The sequence below is a fragment of the Prionailurus bengalensis genome, chromosome A1 (assembly GCF_016509475.1).
Source record: "Prionailurus bengalensis isolate Pbe53 chromosome A1, Fcat_Pben_1.1_paternal_pri, whole genome shotgun sequence".
Lineage (NCBI taxonomy): Eukaryota > Metazoa > Chordata > Mammalia > Carnivora > Felidae > Prionailurus > Prionailurus bengalensis.
Genome location: NC_057343.1, coordinates 107064087 through 107083861, shown reverse-complemented (window position 1 = coordinate 107083861; position 19775 = coordinate 107064087). Strand labels below are relative to the sequence as shown.

The 19775-nt window shown below is 42.0% G+C and overlaps 1 protein-coding gene across 1 annotated transcript; it reads right to left on the bottom strand.

Moving 5' to 3' along the window:
• Nucleotides 1–212: 212 nt before the first annotated feature.
• On the bottom strand, nt 213–18094 carry ISOC1 (isochorismatase domain containing 1). Its single transcript, XM_043586914.1, has 5 exons — nt 17710–18094; nt 8266–8385; nt 7953–8156; nt 6209–6325; nt 213–1331 (listed from the first exon to the last, which is right to left on the bottom strand). The coding sequence occupies exons 1-5, from the start codon at nt 18010–18012 to the stop codon at nt 1185–1187; spliced, it is 891 nt and encodes a 296-aa protein (XP_043442849.1). The 5' UTR covers nt 18013–18094; the 3' UTR covers nt 213–1184.
• Between the last annotated feature and the right edge of the window lie 1681 nt (nt 18095–19775).

Below are 19775 nucleotides of genomic sequence, written 5' to 3'. Positions count from 1 at the left end.
CTTTGACAACTCCCTTTGGTTGAGAGATTTTAAATGTCAAAAGTTTTACACCTTTAAATAAATATTCGAATGCCTGGTATAGTACTCATAGAACTATATTGTGGGGAACAAAATAATTTCATTCACATAATACATTTTCTTTAATTACTTTAATATAAAAGACAGCAATGTTCCATATTTCACATAATATAAAAAAAAGTTTTAAAACCCTCTAAGTTTTTAAAGAAAATAAATTTATTGAAGAGTAGCAATGACTACAAAATTAATACTACCAAATCATTACTCAAGCCTTTGCATTAATTGTAATATTTGGAGGGTAGGAAGAGAAAATATCAAATAAGAATATGGACACTGAAAAACTCGATTTTACCCAGGCTTTTGAACTCTTTGCTAAATCTGGTGCATATTAGAATATGTATTCAAGATTGCTGTAAACACATTCAGCCAAAGTCAGCTCGGCACTAATTATACAGTATTGTAAATCATTCCATTTACAAAATTAAAACAAACAAAGGCCCAATGAGTCTTTCTAGGTAAAATATCCCAGTAAAAAAAAGAACATTAACAGAATTTGTGATGATGACTAGAACAAGAAAATTAGCATACTCAAGAAAGAAACATAATTATTCAATATAATTTTGTTTGGTTAGATCAATGCAACTCACTCAAGTAAGATGACTGCATTGTGAAGGAAAGGGGTAACATGATCCAAAGGCCTGTTTTAAGTTCTCACCTAATAATCCTCTTTCAATCAACCTGTAAAGTAAAAGCACAGAATCCATACTACAACATAGATCTGAATGATACTACAAAAGTCAAACCATAATCGGCATATTTTTCTTTACAGTGCACAATTTAAGAAAACGTCACAAGAGTATTCACTTTAGAAAATAATGATCTGTGATACAGTAAAGACAAAACAGGCACCTCCATTATCATTTTTAATAAATAAAAGCACATTAAACAAAAACAAAAAGAAAAGGAATAAAGCAGCACCTGAAGCCTTCAACACTGTAACTAAATGCTGGTACCCGAAGGGTCTAACTGCTTACGTTTTACTAAGAGGCGCAAAAGAAGAGCCAATGTTTGACTTGAACGTTTTAATTCTAGTAGAGACAAGAGCTTGTCTGGGCTTACAGTCCTGTCACCTGATGCCGAGGAAGAGACCAGTCCTTCAAACATCCTTATACTTTGGAAAGCAGGCCTGACTCTGGGGCGCTCGCCTTAATTAAATTCTGAATTTCCTTGAATTTTGGATGGTCTTTATCTGCCACGAGCTGTAGCAGAACAGCCTCACTGGTCGTCACTATGATCCCAGTTCGAGCAAGACGCTTAAAAAAAAAAAAAAAAAAAAAAAGATAAGGACAAATCAAGAACTAAGCATGACAATGAACAGTATATTACAGAAGCAAAAGCAAGGGTAGGACACAGTTAATTAGCGTCCTCTAGTAAAGCCATGGTCCTTAGTCATACCATCAAATTCACTCATGGAGACAAACCAGAAACCCATTATGATTATTCTCTATATTAGTAATACGGACAAGAAATAAGCAGAAGAAAACACATAGCTAATATTATGATTTATATGTACCAGGGAGGAAAAGAAATCAAGACTATGAATGCACAACGATTTTTATTTTTTCTCTATTTCCAAACATGTGACCTACAGCATGTGTGTCCTTCCTGTAAATAAGAAATGACCAGGGGGCCTGGGTGGCGCAGTCGATTAAGCGTCCAACTTCAGCCAGGTCACGATCTCGCGGTCTGTGAGTTCGAGCCCCGCGTCGGGCTCTGGGCTGATGGCTCAGAGCCTGGAGCCTGTTTCCGATTCTGTGTCTCCCTCTCTGCCCCTCCCCCGTTCATGCTCTGTCTCTCTCTGTCCCCAAAATAAATAAACGTTGGAAAAAAAAAAATAAATAAGAAATGACCAGTGGTAGAACACCTTCAAGTGAGGGCACCTGTGTGGCTCAGTTGGGGATCCAACTTCAGCTCAGGGCATGATCTCACAGTTCGTGAGTTCGAGGCCCACATTGGGCTCTGTGCTGACAGCTCAGAGCCTGGAGCCTGCTCCGGATTCTCTGTCTCCCTCTCTCTCTGCCCCTCTCCCACTCACGCTCCGCCCCTCTCTCTTTCTCAAAAATAGATAAATATTACCAAAAAGAAATTTAGAAAATAAAAAAAAAAAAAAAAAAAAAAGAAGACCTCCAAGCAAGGTCTAGGAATGGCCCCTGGGATGATGATAACAGAACCACCACCACTGCCACCATCATAAACTTCAGAATGACTAAACATGAGTATAAAATTTAAGGCTGTCTAAAGTTTCACTGACAGGTCAATGAATGTCCTTGCCAAATTGCCCCAGGGGAACCATAATAAAGAACCAAGGACAGAAATCTCAAGGAGGGAAGGAAGAGGGCAAAGAAGACAAAGTCGAGAAAAAGGCAGAGAGTGATCGAGAACTGAATGAGAATTCTAGAGTAGAGAGGTACTCTTAGATGTCTCTGTTATCAGAAACTACAGGGAAAAAACTGGCCAACTGCTATTCCAAGAAACATCTACTAAAAGAACCATGGAAGACAGGTGGTTAGAAATAATTCCCAGGCAGGTCAGGAGAAATGACCTAGATCAGTCACTCCTCATAAAGAAGGAGTCCCATGAAGAGCCAGGACATCCTTGCAGAGTGAAGGTTAATCCTTCAGATGACTGTAGATGCACCTGCCCAATTTTCCCACGGGCATTGCAACCCCTTCCTTTTTAACCCCAAGGACGCAGCAGGGAGTAGGAGCCATAGCCTACTCTTCAGAAAGCAAGCTTGGACTCAACAGCCAGTGTGGAAGGGCACGCAGAGCAGCTGACGAGAACTCTAAAGAAATGAACAAACAGCAGAGTTACACAGGGAAGAGCGAGGAAAGACAGCAAGCGTGCTACGCTAGTACTCTTTATGTTGAGACAAATAACCCAGGTAAGTTATCTCTGAGTTTCTTAAAGACTTCTGGAAGCTAATTTCCTCCTCCTTGCCTTTTAGTCAACTTCTGCCTACCATACCAAAACCCTAAGAAATCTCCAGGGCTGTGTGCTAGGTTCGGAGACAAGGGCAGGGGACAAATATGAGACTAGATGCAGCACAGCTGTGTGAATGTCTTCAGACACAGCTCCCTCCCTCACTAGCTGGCGGCCCTGCCCAGCCTTCCTCACTGACCAAGGTTCAACGAGCAGACTTTCAATGATTTGCTCTGAATCCCAATCACATACTTTCAGTGTCCGCAAGAGTGCTTTACACTCAAGAGTGCCAACAGAGGTCAGTCCTTGCTTATCTCTCTAGTTCCTTAGTGAGGCAAGAAGGACAGAGAACTGTTTGTTCCCAGATGGAAGGAAGAAATCAGATGACTCCTGAAGAAACCAGCTTTCCCTAGTGCTCTGCTGACCACAATCTGCTTGACCGCAGGCCAACAATCCTCAGTGACGCTGAGGCGGGTCACCGTGGCGGGAATAGGCTGGAATGCTCGAGGCACAGAAACACATATTAGTCAACTGAAACCTACACAGTGTTACTTAGCTCCAAGACAGAGATATGGCCAGTAGTGACTGGACTCAAAACTAATCAAGCCAAGAACCTGTATGAGGGAGGCATGGCTCAGCAATGTGCAAAGCTTTTAGAACAGACTCCCAGACCTTCCCATGGTGCCTGCCAGCCCCAACTAAAAGGTACCTGAGCAGAGAGAGAAAAGCACCAACTTGTCCAGACATAGGCAGGTTCGTGTACAACGACATGAGGTGTGAGGACACCTACAGTACCGGTCCCAAACTCTCTTTCTTTCCTGGATTCAAAAGGGGCAGTTAAAACTGCACATCTTTAATGCACACAGATACATAACTTATTAGGCTTCTGAAATTGATCCCCTACACTTTGCAAAAACAGTCCAAAGAGGCCTCCGAAAAAGAAAAGTTACTCTGATCCACAAATCTCCAAATACAAGGGCACAAAGCCATGACAGCTTCAGAGAGGGCAAAGCGCAGAACAAAGACAAAACCCAGTACATTTCCAACCAACATCAACAAACCTCCACAAGTACAAGGGTATCAAGTTCCAGAGAGGGTTTTCTTCTCTTTTATTTTGCATTTACCCTACCAATTATTAGTTGAAAGAAACAATGCCTGACAGATGGCCGGTGCTCAAAATATTTTGTCGAATAACCCACATACCACAAACTCTGGCACAGAAGTTTCAGTAATAGTAATTATAAATCATCTTAGTATAATAATCTCAATGGGGAATATGGGGAGTTTCAGGAATTCCTTAGGTAGTTGTGTTCTAAAGGAACAGAGAAGGAAGCTGGCCCGATTGCTATTTAACTTTCAAAGTCACACGTTAAAAGAAAGATACTTAACATTTCTCCCAATAAATGAGGTATAAACTACAACACCTCGAATATAAAATTAAGAAAGACTAAGAGAAAATTGCGCAATGTGGCATGCCTCCTCCATCAACACCTGACCTCATTCTTTTTTAACTTTTCAACCTCCACGCTGGACCCCAAGGCAGTGCTGGGGGCTCTGTCTCTGCCAAAGCCACCCACACCAGATTCTTTCCTTCCCTCCTGAGAACTTCTCACGACTGGTCCCTTCTGGGTATTACAAGCTGATGTAATGCTTCTATATTTCAGAGAAGACTAACCTCATAGAGACGATTATAAATAATAACAATAAAAGTAAATGCAGCAGCTAACCTGTGTTTACGGTTATCAGGCACTACACTAAATGCCATCAACACATTATCTCATTTAATCCTCACCAAATCCTGCCATGTAGTGGCTATGATTATTCCCATTTCACCAGTAAGAAATCTGAGGCATATGTACTAGCTAAATTGTCCTTGGACACAGATTTACTGAATGCCACAACCTGCATTCAAACCAGTATTATCCCTCCAGTGTTTTGACTCCTCATCATTGAGATGAGACTACTTCTGAAAGAATGAGTAAATATCCTATGTTTTTAGTCTGTCTGGTGAGAAGACAGAACTGCCAACAAACTTGATAAATGCCATAATATAAAGACATGTCTCAAAAACTTACTTGAATGTATGACAGAAGTCCTTGCAACTTATTATAAGGAAGATTTTTTTTTTTTTTTGGATGTTTGTAGTATTCCAAGTTCTGGACCTCGGCCCTCCTAGAGAAGGGATGGCCAACCAGGGCCTTAGAACAACTGCTGTTGCCAATTCCCCAGATGCCTCTGCATCAACCCTCTGCACTGACTTTTCTCCTTTCTTCCCTCTGACTCTTTTTCATTTGCCCTACCTCACCACCCTTGGGCACACTGTCAGCTAACGAAATGATTTAGCAATCCAACAGAGAAAGTGGTTCACAGGCCAGCTTGTGCCCCAACACTGGAGGATCTCAAAAAAAACAAAAACAAAAACAAAAACAAAAAACAAAAAACAACAATTTGTATTTCCCGTTCTCAACAGAAATAATCAGTTAAAAAACTTGCCAACTCAATCCACTAAAATTATTACAGAATTAGAATTAAACAAGAGAGAGAGAAAGAGAACAATCCACAACGTGGAGTGAATGTTTCAAACAATTATGTGGTAGTTTGCGTCTCAACAGGAAGAGAAAATGCTTACAGAAGACGACTGTTAAGCAACCTTGACAAAACATCACTGATTCCCTGACTATGATCCAACCTGACACGCTGGTGCAGACAGCCAAGAAACAATGTGTCTGAGTGGTGTCTACAGGCAGTGACATACCTCCTAGTCCCAGAGATTCACATGTGAGGAAGCTTAACATAAGCAGAGTCAGTCTTAGGCCCACCACACCCTAGTTTTGGGCTACATCTTGGCTGAGTTAAACCAAGGTGGGCTGTTTTTGATTTGCAAATCTCTAAATGGTTCAGACTAAGCTTTCTGGAATACCTCTTAGAAGTTCAAACATCAAACCAAAACAAAGTCCAATGAAAGATGTGCAAGAGCTTTTGGTATCACTAGAACTCCAGACCTCAGGAGACAGAAGATCTAAAACAATATGGTGGCAAGACCTCAAAAGTTGGTCAGCACACGACTCCTGGAAGTCAGTGAGTCCGCTATGGTCAGAGTACAACTCAAATTGAAGAGGTAAATGTTTCATTGCTGTGAAGTACTCATTATTCTTCAAATTAATTTGGAAAATTTGACCAATCATTTGTTTGAAACCAGGACAAGTACCTCAAGAGCAAACATCCGGTCCATCATGCTTCTCGATGAGGTGGCATCAGCAACGATATGAACCTCAATACCTCGGCCAACTAGTTCCAGAGCTGTTTGCTGGATGCACACATGAGTCTAGTAGGAAAGTAAAAAATCATACGTAAAAACGCAGTAAAGCATTTTACAAATGCGTGACACCATGATAAAGCAGAAAGAATACTACAGCTCTCACGACCTTGTCCTACACCTAGATTTGCCTCTAACTTGCTAGGTGCTCTTGAAAATAAACAGCATCTCAGGCTTTGGTTTCTTCATTGTAAAGTCAGGAACTGGATTACATCACGTTTTTTTCACACTAGAAACTTGAACATATTCTTAGAGCTCTGTGAGAATTTTTTTTTTTTTTTAAAGATTTTCATCTGTCATCTGAATGACCTTCATACGACTGACTACTACCACTCGGTTTTGATGCCACTTGCAGTCGGGTTTATTTCTGAACTCACACTGAGTGCCTAACACAAAGAATGAGTCAGCAGTCCTGCATATTGAGAAACAAGTAGAAAAACTAAGTTGTTACTGGGTACCCAGTAGTAAAGGTAGGCCAAGTTAAAAATAACAAGTGACAAAGGCAAAAAATATCCAGTATACAGCACAAGCAGATGTATTATATAGATTCCATTTTTGTAAGTACTAACTTGTAACAATTCATTAGCAGAGAATACAGAGTAAAAACATGTCCCAACAATAACTGGGTTATATAAGCAATGAAAGCACATTTCAGTAATACCAGGATGCCAACCTTATGTGCACATGACAAGTGAGCTTTGGAGAATTATCAACTGACATTTCATTAAAATTAGCACTGGAGGACTGTTCAAAGATGATTTTGATTAGGCATGAGGTAGAACAATGATGAATGAGCAAAAAAAGTGCAGAAGTCAGCAACAGTATTTGGCATGACATTAATGCAAACAAGCTTACCCTATATTGTCATTATCGAAGTCAAAATACAGAAATATGTAACGTATATCTAAACCCTAGGCTACATCTTAAAACCTACTGTATAAATCCTACCATCAATACATCATAGGTGTATTAAAGTAACACTATTTGGGTTGCATTGTTTTTACAGTTTTCATAACTTTTAAATTTAATTCAATAGTTGTTTAAATGCTATGAATAAATACATGTATTCCATTCACAGATATCCAAAAAAAGATCAAAAAGTCATTTTAATCAGCATTAAGAATCTATGGGTTTTCTGTTCCTTTAAAAAGGTATGTAAGCGATCAAGCGTAAAGGACAATGAAATACATGATTTCTATGGTTTTTCTACAGCAAAAACACGACCAACGTGAAATCCTACAACACATAAATAAAAATAACGCCTTTAATAAAAACGTGATCCAAAAGTAGTTAAAAGGAAAGGCGCAACAATCAATCAACCCACATTCAAATTCAATTCCATCCCATAACCAGCAGTATGACCCTGGGCAAGTGGTATAACATCTGTATTTTCGTTTCCTCATCTACATAACAGGGGGAGATGAAAAGTACTTAATTGGCTCAGAAACTCACTGGGGAGTGTTTAATGAATTAACAGATGCAGATCACTGCCTTGCACACAGTCAACACTTAATAAAGGGTGGCTATTTTTCATCATTACTACCGCCTACCACCTAGTCTATCTACAAAACGGACTGTGGACATATCAAGATTTTACAAATGACACTGTGCCCAAAACATAACAACAGGTACTTACTTCTACTCCAAATAACACAACACTCCTGACTCCAGGAATCTCTGCTAAGGCTGCTTCTACTTCTGGCAATACCATTGAAAACTTGGTCTTTGGAAGTACCAATTTTACACCTGTTAAATCAATTTCTTGAACAGTGCTTCCAAGACCTTTAGGATACTGTTCTGTTACAATAACTGGAATTCCTAACATCCGGGCCCCTTGTAACTGGAAAAAACAAACAAACAAACAAAGACAATTAGTAATATACAATTTGCATATATATATATATATGTATATCGTGCTTCTGCAAACTGGAAAAAATAAACAAACATACCAATCTTTGTCCCACACTAATTATATCCCCAAAATATTTGATGGCTGGTCTGAATCGTTCCTGCATATCACAACAGAAAAACACAGTGCTTGAAGGTGTAAGATTTCCCAGGGTGGTGAGCTGAGAAAAAAAGAAAAAAGAATGATTTAGCACTCGTTATACAACGACATTTATTTTCAGTGGAGGTCAATGAAGGAGAAAAGTGTTCCTACTGTTTGACCCAGTAAGTCAATTTCTACCACTATTACCTACAAGAAATGATTCGAATTACAAAACAAACAAACAAACAAAAATTATCCAAAGATGTTCCCTGAATTGCTTTCAATAGTGAAAATTAGAAATAAACCAAGGACCAACAATACAGAAATGACTACACAAATTTTAACACGTTCACATGATAAAACATTTTTTAGAGAACCAAAATAACATATGCAAATAAGTTTTCAAAAAATTTGAGCCATCTACAAAGAAATGCTCATAATCTAATGTTAATTTTAAAAAGAGAGCACAGTTCAATAGTATTTCAATAATGTAAAAATACAAATAGAAGATAGAAGCAAATACAGGAGACTATTATCAAGAAGAAGAAGCAAATATATGAGTATTAACAAGTAGATACCACTTTTATTTTTAGTGGTATGACTGTTCGAGTGACTTTGTACTTTATTATCTATGTGCTGGTCTGAGGCACTCTGGCATCAACCTTGCTTTGGTGTGAACTCTACAGACATGCAACACCAAGGTCACGGCAGAATGGGTGTGCCATCTGTAATTCTAACATTAGGTACAGGGTTTTCCTACTTTGCCAACAGAGTCTGATTAAAATAAATATTCAGTCATCTTAAATTATACATTCTATCATTAACTGTTTTAACGGGAGTTAGCAATGTTTTTTTCTTTATGGTTTTCTTATATTCTCCAAATGCTATTTAAAAACCCCTCCCAATAATATTTAAAAATACACACTGGGGTGTCTGAGTGGCTCAAGCATCTGTCTCTTGATTTGAGCTCAGGTCATGATCTCACAGTGGCGAGATCGTGCCCCACATTGGGCTCAGCACTGAGGCATGGAGCCCGCTTAAGATTCTCTCTTTCACCCTCTCCCTCTGCCCCTCCTCCACTCTCTCTCACACGCACTAAATAAGTAAAATAAAAAATAAATAAAAATGCGCACTGCTTTTGTAATTGGAAAAAAAGTTATGATAGTAAACTGGCAATGCTTACAAGTATGAAAAGTAACAATGAAAATAATCTGTAGCAGAGACTAGGAAACATATATCTAAAAAAACAGAAATCCACTGGGCAATCCACTGGGTGGCTCAGTCAGTTAAGTGTTTGACTCACGATCTCTTCTTTTCAGCTCAGGTCATGATCTCACTGTTCATGAGCTCGAGCCCCGCGATGGGCTCAGCGCTGACAGCGAGGAGCCTGGTTGGGATTCTCTGCCTCCCCTCTCTCTCTGCCCCAAAAATATATAAATAAACTTAAAAAAAAAAAAAAAAAAAGAACTCCAGGCTTGCTGCTGTCATCAACACAGAAATATCAAGATGCTGTTCTCAGGAATAACTTCTTAGAGTTCAAAAAAGAAATGCAATAAAATGATGCCAAACACATCACCACCGTTAAACAGACAGACATAAAGGTGACATTTGCTTTCTTAAAAAGATTCATCACCATCAGGAAATTAACGAATTAAGGTTAAAAGCAGGCATTAGATCACCAAGCTTTACGTTAATCACTGTAGTTGGGCTACAACTTGGGCCCAATATGGATTTACCAAAAAGTAAAAACCACTGTTGAATATAAGAATTTAATGTCACTCATAGATTCTTCAAGGCCCATGCTTGTTTCCTTCCTACCTTCTCTAATTTCAGAGAGCATATATATAAAGGAAGCAGCCCGGTCCTGAATGAACCCATACTCTTCCTCTTACTAGCCACCTCCTAAGTCTCCCCTCTAGCTACCCTGTTTTGCCCTAAAACCATCCATAGATAATAGCTGTTAATAATTTCCTAAAGAAACCCACGTCCCAATCACATGGTGGTGGCTTCCCCACCAGCCTGGCCCTAGACCCTGCCTCAGTGTCAGTGCCCAGGGCAACTTCTCAGGAAACAACTGCTACAGGAATTAAATGAATCATTAAAAGGAATCTTTTATCCTGAGTGGTATGACTGTTCTAGTAACTTTGTACTTTATTATCTATGTGCTGGTCTGAGGCACTCTGGCATCAACCTTCCTTTGGTGTGAACTCTACAAACATGCAACACCAAGGTCATAGCAGAATGGGTGTGCCATCTGTAATTCTAACATTAGGTACAGGGTTTTCCTACTTTGCCAATAGAGTTTGATTAAAATAAATATTCAGTCATCTTAAATTATACATTCTATCTTTAACTGTTTGCTTACTTCAATTTTAATGCAGGTGTCATGCCTCCATTTTGGTCCTTTTCCAAAGCAGTATGATGTATACAGAGGTACTCAGGACACAATTTCAAAAACCAATCACTATATATGAATATGTACTTTAAATTCTCAGTAAAAATTAAATTTTGGCTAGAAGGGCTCAAAATCCAAGGGGGTCCCTAGTCATCCACAATGTGTTTAGGGCACACTACAAAATGCAGCTTACCCACAATTGGTCTGTTTCAGATTATAGCAATGCAACTCAGCCATTCTCGCCAGTCCACAGCTATGAGAGCAGGAAGCAGGCAAAGTAAACGGGGAAAGGTTTAAGTGTGCTGGACGGACACACACTATCATCCTTACAGCTCATACCTGCTGTATCTTCAGCTCACAGATCTCATCTCAGATAATGGACAAACTCTGTATACATTCCTAACACGGTTGGTTGTGCGGACTCTAAATTCACAAAAGATTATAAACGGCAAACCAGAAAGGAAACTGCTGGAGACAGGCAAACTGGTATCAGCAAGAAATGATAGATGACAGAGAAAAGATTCAAAATACAATAAAAGCAGATCACAATTCAACTAGTTCCACACTCTAGCCTTCTAGTGGAGGAGTAACAGTATGTACATAACATATAAACTGGGACAAGATCGTTTTAGAGCACGCTCAACTCAGAGAATGTTAAATTATGTAATACCCCAGGACCACAATACTAAAATAGCCAAAATACTCAATATTGGGATATTGAAAGGAATAAAACCTCACCTACCCAGAAATCCTAAATATTGAGAGTTGTGGTCTCCTGGGGCTTCTGTTACCTGGTGCTTCCCTCTATCTCCTTTCAGACTGTGAGGTATCCTGTTCCAGGCAAGGAACCACATCAGATATATGTCATAGTAGTCAAAGACTGGGGACGTCAGAAAATGCAGCCATAAAATCCTCACCGCCTTGCAAAACCCTTCTAGTATAGGAACTTACCTGCAGGCCTTCAGCAAACACAGAGAGAAACCACAGAGATAATGACAAGGCACATTATTATGCAGTGATGATTTGATGATAACTTAGTTAATGAAAAATGCCCGGATAGCCTTCTCCCAGCAAGTCAGACTTTAACTCCTGACACCCCTAGGACATGGTCTGCACCAAGTAACTTGCTTCCTCAAAGTAGAATATAGAGGGAGTATGGTGACTTTGTAGTGGAAAAACCTGGTAGACATTGCCTCAGCCAGGTGATCAAAACTGAGATAATCTGTGAGGTCATATTGAGAGTATATAAGACAAAATGTGATGACAACAACCTTCATGATCTGGCTCTCAAAATCCCAAAACCCCATTTTAAGCACTAGAAAAACATCAGATAAACCAAAACTGAGGTACATTCTACCAAAATATCTGACCGGTATGCCTCAACATTGTCAACGACATCAAAAACAGTGTAAGTCTGAAAAACTTTCATAGCCCAGGGGGACCTCAGAAGACATGACAACTAAATAATTAGAATCCAGGAATGGATCGTGGAAGAGAATTTGCAGGCTAGCAAATTAAAAGTGGTCTTGACTAAATGCCATCACAAGCAAAATACAACTACAGATCGATGCATATTCAGGAATCATGAAAATCTCACATATAAAAATATATGGATGTATACATATACACCTTCATATATCTATATATCTACAAACAACCCTGTATATACACATACAGGTAATACATATTCCAATAAATATTTAAATACAAAAAATTGATTGGAGCCAGTAGCTTCCCCAACAAAAAAGTGTTCCAATATAAACTGGTGACCACTTTCTTAAGAACTGTCATAGCTGTTATTTGACCTTAGATTTCAAAGACAAAAAACTTTTCATCCCCAAGTGCATTATAACCATTAACATGACACTATTTTCCCCTCTTCTAGTGAAAATGTGTTCTGACATTTTCTCACAATGGCTGTACATCTGCAAGGAACCTGTACCTCCCATGCTGAGTGCCTCAGGTTACTCAGGGCAGACACATACAGGGAGGCTGGCCTTGCTTAGGGATGCTCTGTGTACCAGTTCTGTTCTTCCGTACAAGTAATACATGGTGTTCTATGTTAAATTGTGTCCCTCAAAATGCATATGGTGAATTCGTAACCCCCAGTACCTCAAAGAGTGACTTTATTTGGAAAGAGAATCACTGAAAATCTAGTCAAGATGAGGTCACAATGGAGAAGGGTGAGTGCCTAATCCAACATGACCAGTCTCCTTATAAAAAGGGGAAATTTGGACAGAGAAGGCCTTGTGAAATTGAAGGCAGAGATTAAGGTAATGGGTCTATAAGCCAAGCAATGCTGAAGACTGCCAGCAAACCACCAAGAGCCAGGAAAGAAACATGGAACAGATTCTCCCTCACAGCCCTCAAAAGGAGTCAGCCCTGATCACTAGCCTCCAGGACTGTGCAGAAACAGATTTCTGTCGTACAAGCCACTCAGTTTGTGGCACTCTGTTACAGCAGCCTTCCAGGGCGAACTACTACAGTGTGTAAACTGTGTACCTTTAGGAATGATTAAAGTTTGGAATTTTAGTGGCGCCTGGGTGGCTCAGTCAGTTGAGCATCTGACTCTTGATTTCGGCTCAGGTCATGATCCCACGGTCGTGGGATTGAGCTCCACCCCAGGCTCTTTGCTGAGCAAGGAGCCTGCTTGAGATTCTATTCTCTCTCTCTGCCTCTCTCACCTGTTCTCTCAAAAAAAAAAAAAAAAAAAAAAAAAAAGTTTGGAATTGTAAACATGATGTGTTCAAAATTGTAGGAGTCTATTACAGTCACAAGATAGGCATGAATGATGTGCTTGGGAGAGAGTCCAAAGGGGTACAGGGTATCATTATTTCACTGAGAAGTGTTTCCAAGCAAATGTGATTACCACAGTAACAGTAAGGCCTTGCTCGAGGACTGACTCCCTGAAAACAGATTTCAGCGATGTGATTCCCCTGGGGTTACAAGGCTCCCTACACCACAGAGCTGTGGGCGTTGGAATCTGAGACCAAATCTCAATTTCACTAAACTCAATTACGTGAAATGGGACAACTCATTAACATTTTCAAACAGCAGGTTCTTAATAAAGCAACCAAACAGCATTTCCCTCAGAGGGCTACGTCAAGGATCCAATGAGCTGCATGTAATCAATCAAAAAATGCATAGTTTCCACTCTGAAACACAGAGTGTCATGAACACACATATTTACAGGTAACCTCCACGGGGGGGGGGGGGGGGGGGGGGGGAGTATAATCCAAAGTGTTAAATGTTAACTTTTTTGAACGTGACACACACACAACCCCACTGAACCAATGGAGTAGAGGCAAACCACACCCTCAAGATCCAGCTGTTTCCCCTCAGCGCCCTGACACTGGTCACCTCCCAGAGATCTGTCAGGCCTGCTTCTCCACTGTTTCTCATCATTATCATTTTCCTGCTCCTCCTACATGCTCCCACGGTAAAGGTTTCGTTATCAAACATCGCCACCTTCAAACCAGCAAGCCCAAGGGGGTACAGCTTCTTTTCCCTCTTCTTTCCAAACCCTGCCTTCTCTCCCTTCCCACCACAAACCCTGGGGTCTCTTCTAGCTAAAAATGTCCATGCCCCCTGTTAAAAACAGTAACAGTAGCAACAAAGCTCCAAGAAAGCGAAAGCTGGAGTCAAATCCCCTCCCAATTAACCATCTCAGGAAAGGTCAAAATAACCTTCCCAGGGAAGCCCTTATCTTCTGCCCACACAAAGCTGCCAGAGCCTTCCCTCATATGTACGGAGGCAAAATGGCGTCACTGGCATCCTCCCTAAAATGTCCATTTCTTCCTCCCTTCTGTTTGGGCTCTGCTTTCCCTGGTGACAAGCTGGAAAATAAAGTGGTGGTTATATGGTATCAAATTTACAGGTATTCTCAGGGTTGAACGTTTCAATTAGTTAAAAATTGGGAAACACCTTTTGAAAAATTAAAAACTCTAAGTTATAAAAATGACCTAAATTCCCACCGTATAATCCTTTCATTTACATTTCTTCTTCTGTGTCTCAAAATTCCTCAGACTTCAAGCATTCTGACAAAGCAGAAGACACATAAACCATGCTTGAAACATGAGCAGTCTGCAGCTACCTGAGCTGTCAACGGACACTCGGTCATTTTGACAGAGTGTTTCAGAGAAGACACGCAAAGGTCCAACACTGGCAACGGCAGTCTCAAAGATCAGTCCCCATAGAATGGCTTAACCAACCAGGGTGCAGACAGTATGGCACAAGCGACCACTGTGTTTTACAAGGTCAGTAGCAGTAGCAGTCAGAACAAGCATGAAAGCAAAGTCACAACCCTATGTAAATTGAGAATAAATTCTAGAATATACAGTATGTGAACCAGGGCCCTCGAGGCTCTAAGGTCTATGTTCAGGAAGAAAAAATAACAAGTTACATTATTTAAGCAGTGGACTACATTTGGCCAAATTTATGCTCTCTATCCCTCCTTCTGGGAGATGGGGCCTGCCATGCCCAGTAGCAGCACTTCAATGATGGGCCATCTTGAGCCTTCCTAAGCTACAGGCATCGATAACAAAGAGCAATGAACACCAGCAAAACAAATGATATTACAAGCTCAAGTTTGTGGCCGGTTTCTATTCAGCGTGATGCTTTCATTAAGCACAAAAAGAAAAGATGAATGCTATACGCAGCTAAAAGGAAGGCCCTTCCCAGCTCTGCCAGCTCCACCATCACCTTGGAGTCTTGGGCAATTTCCCATCTGTTCTGCTCTTTTGCAAAGTGAGAGTTACGGTATCAGGTAAGGAACAAGAACTGGGTCTTATCCATGTTTGCTTTCAATGTGCCAGGCACTTAACGCCGCCACTCAAATGTTGGTGTCATGAACTCTATGGTCTCATTTAGCTACAAAACGTCCATGTCTTTAGATTCCTAAAACCTAAAGGTTCCTAAAACCAGCTAGGTTCCAAACCATGTAATAAAGCGTTCATGAAAAGAAATAGCTTCCCCTTCACTTCTCTAAGTATACTCAGACATAAATACACAAAAACAGGCTTCAGAATAGGTTTATGGATATATATGAGGTGTGTGTCCTTCCACATTATTTTTAGGCTAAGGGAGGCACCCAGCGGGACAAGTCAAAGTATGATGAGTACTAAAATGAGATAATATAAAAGAAAAATATTTTTTACAACTTTGAAATGTATGAAGTATTATATAACAGAGGCTTAGGAATTCTTGGACTATTTAGTGAAGTATAAATAACATTTTTAAAAAGATGGAACAGAGTACTGCTATTATTATAATTTTTATTTTAAACATCATCACCAAAAAAATTGTTATCTTCTGTACCAAGCAAAATACTTCAAAAGCCACAAGTGACCTAAATTATATAACGCCTTTTGAGAATGTATAGGATGTTTCTGGTATACACATGTTTAATTAAAAAGAGTTGGCATACCTGGGCATTGAATTTTTCAAAATAAAAAATCTTATCTTGGGCAGGGGGGTGGGGGGAAGACTTACAGATGTGGGGTGGGCAGTCCCTGATTCAGCATAACATCTTATCAGGGAACTGCCCACCCTCCCTCCCAACCACTACAGGAAATGCATCACAAAGAAGTCTGCATCCTCAGGATAGCTCCATATCTCCTCAGTTAGTGTTTGGATTTTGGCCTTTATTAATGGATTTGTCAAAGGGGCATCCAACTTCTTGGGTATGTTGGCAGCAATTATCTAAATACACTGACAAAGAAGGTTGCAAAGAGGTGTCAGCCACGAAAACTCTTGAAGACATAAAAATGGGGGTGTAGTAAACACCTACAAACCACAATTCCCAGCATGGACACCAGGGCAAATTCTGGGGGATCAGAGATATCCCTTTAGGATCTCCAGGAAGAGACAATGGAATCTCACTGCCTTTGTCCTCTGAACCTAAGAAATGTATCCAAGTACAAAGTACCTGCTTTGGAAGCTTCTGGCATGGGTGCTGGTGTGACAGGAAACAAGACCAATTCTGCAGCCGAATACAGCTGGAAAAAACGAATCTAGAAAATAATCTTAAGAATATGACATTTGAATATTAAAATGCCTTCTAAGCCTGAATCCCTCATTTCAGTTTGGTCTTCGGAAGAAATAGCTTATCAGTTTCTCAACTAAAGAAAAAAAAAATGTGGACAGTGTAGTATTTAAAATATACCTTACGTTCTTTCTTTTCAAAAATATAAATCCTCCAGTTAATCTTCTGAGAGTAAAAAGGACAGGAGACAAACCCGCACGGTATTACGGCACAGCTTCAAAAAAAAAAAAAAAAATTTAAAGCTATAAAATAATCCTCAGGTGCATCAACTTTCTCAAGCCAGAAAATCGTGGTCTAGGAAAAGTTGGGTAATTAACAAGGTATTACAGTCCTAGAGTCAAATGACTTTTTCAACGTAGGCGACGCATATATAATCAACAGATTCAAGTAGCCAGATACCAGGAAAAGGCTACGCAAATGGTTATTTCACTTAAGGTTAGGGGAAGCTTAAGCTCCAGAAACTGAAAGCTGGGGAGAGGAGGGGGAAAGGTCTAACTCCTGAAGTTTGTGTTTCCGCAAGTGGTAAACACAACTCCGGGTAACCCTAAGGCCAATACTCCGCATCAACTCTTTACCCCATTCGGCAAGAGCCCAAAATAAAATCACAGCTAGTACCGCGCAGCCCTTAGGTTACGCAGGCGGCTGGACTTGCTCCAGGCACACAAAGCTGATGCGGGAGATCGAGGACCACACACGTGGGGGCGTTCGCTCGCGCCGCGACCCGCTGGGAGGCCCCCGCCCCCGCCTCGGGGGCGGCAGCTGCTGACCGTCACCTTCCTACTGGCCCATTCTCTGGGCCGTCCCCGAGGACTGCGATCGCCCCACCAACCTTCCAAGCCGGCGAGGCGCGCAGGGCCCGGCGCCAGGGCGGCGCGGGGCACCTGAGGAGCGCGGCGGGGGCGGAGACAGAGACGCACCGGGACCGGGAGCAGCGGCTGGGCGCGCGGCCCTCCGGCGGGACCCACCTGGATCTGCAGCGGCACGAGGCGCACCTTGCAGCGCTCGCTCACCGCGAAGCCCTTGGGCAGGTCCACGTACTGGCCCCACTCTTCCGCGAAGAGCTGCACTACGAATTTGCGGTGCATGTCGATCTGGTCGCCGTACAGGCTGAGGAACTTCTGGATGAGCAGCTCGTAGCCCGCGCCGTGCGGCACGGACGAGGGCCGCGCGAAGACCGAGAAGCAGAAGAGCACGGGGACCGTGCCCGACGGCGCCCCCGCGCCGCCGCTGTTGGGGAGCGCCGGGACAGCCAGCTCCGCCGCCGCCATGTTCCCCCGAGCGTCTGCCAGCTCCGAGGCCAGCGAGGCGCAGACAGGGCCGGCCGCCGGGGCCCCGCCTCCCCGCGCCGCCCGCTTGCTCTGGAAGGCGAAGGGGCGGGCCCTGGCGGCCGCGGCTCGCGCGCCCTCCTCCGCCCCTCAGGGGGCGGACCGTGACTGAGGGCTGGGCGGTGGGGCCTGGGTGAAGGCGCTAGCTAGCGCCTGCGCCCGCTGCCGGGACCGCCCCCTCCAACCCGGACTTGTCTCGGCTGCCCGGCTGCCCGGCTGCGGGTCTAGTGCGCGGAGGAGGTTTGTGGCCCCCCCACTGCCCTCGCGCTCCGCCCACCTTCCAATGAGCGCAGTTCGCGGGGAGTTTACGTGGGACCCAGGGCTGCCCGGCTGAATCTGCTGGGACGCGTTACCTGTTGGCCTTGTGCAGAGGGTTGCAGTCATTCCTCCTCGAGGATGGCAGCAGCAATCGCAAAACCTGTAGGTCTGGCTGATAGCCTAAGAAGAACCGCAGAATGTAATGTTTCCAGAGGGCCACCCGAGGCTCAGAATTTCATATTTTTTCAGTCTCATGGAATACAATATCTCTAGCAATGAATCTGAGATCTTGGCTTTCCTTTATCTCAATTTCAGGAAGAACTTGAATTGGGGATGGCACTTGGATGGGAGTAAAAATCGAGACTTTATATTCAAACTGAGCGTTTGTTTTTCAGTAAAGTGGATCACCTGCAAATAAAATAATCCTCTGCCTTATGAACACTGTCAAGCACTGTATACAATGAACCGGAATTAGAGAAGCATATACTATGAACTAAGTTTCCTTAACACCAGGTCCTGGGAAAAAAGGTCAAGAGTCTAAACATTTTTTAGATAGTAGGGGTTTCCTCTTCTTAGAAGGTAATAACTTTTTTTTTTTAATTTTTAATGTTTATTTTTGAGAGAGAGCACGCACGCAGCAGGGGAGGGACAGAGAGAGAGGGAGACACAGAAACTGAAGCAGGCTTCAGCTCTGAGCCGTCAGCACAGCACAGAGCCCCACAACGGGATCAAACTCACAAACCATGAGATCATGACCTGAGTGGAAGTTGGGTGCTTAACTGACTGAGCCACCCAGGCGCCCCTGAAGGTAGTAACTTTTAAGTCAGGGTTTCTCAACTGGAACTGTTGATATTTGGAAGGCATACTACTTTTTCATGGGGGAGAGTGGGTGGGAAGGGGGGCTGTGGGGAAGCAGTATCTCCTGTATTTGTATGATGTTTAGCAGCATCCCTGGCCCTACCGAGTAGATGCCGGTACTCCTGGCTCCTTCCGGTATTCATAATCAAAAGTGTTTCTAGATATTGCCAAATATCCCCCAGGGGGCAGATGTGCTCCCAGTTGAGAACTACTGCTTTCAAATAATGCTAAGACCATCATTTGGCCTTTATTGCTTACTTATACAGAAACCACTAAAAATAATGTGTTTTCTCGTTTCTCTTCAAACTTTGGGAGATTCCATTAAAAACTCTTATTATCTGAACCTGTCAAACCCAAAATAATGTTTTGGCAGCTATTACTCCATTGAAAGGTCTTCCATATGCAGATGTGAAAGTCTATGCTAAGAAGAGTGACAGTTGCAAAGCTCCACTGATGCCCTAGGAAAAGATAAGGAAAAGATAATTTGCAATTAAAAGCTAAATGCGAAAGCCAGAGGCCTATTTGGTAGCATTGAAAGAGGCTCTTAATTGCTGCAGTAGGAAGGCAGGGAATGCTCAGGACCAAGAGTA

What these genes read in the sequence shown, in the direction of transcription:
- ISOC1 (XM_043586914.1), bottom strand. Translation starts at nt 18,012, where the DNA reads ATGGCGGCGGCGGAGCTGGCTGTCCCGGCGCTCCCCAACAGCGGCGGC. An exon ending in TCGTGCCGCTGCAGATCCAG is followed by an intron (nt 8,386 to 17,709) that starts GTGGGTCCCGCC and finishes TTTTTTTCTCAG; the next exon opens with CTCACCACCCTGGGAAATCT. An exon ending in ACCGGATGTTTGCTCTTGAG is followed by an intron (nt 1,332 to 6,208) that starts GTACTTGTCCTG and finishes TTTTTTTTTAAG; the next exon opens with CGTCTTGCTCGAACTGGGAT.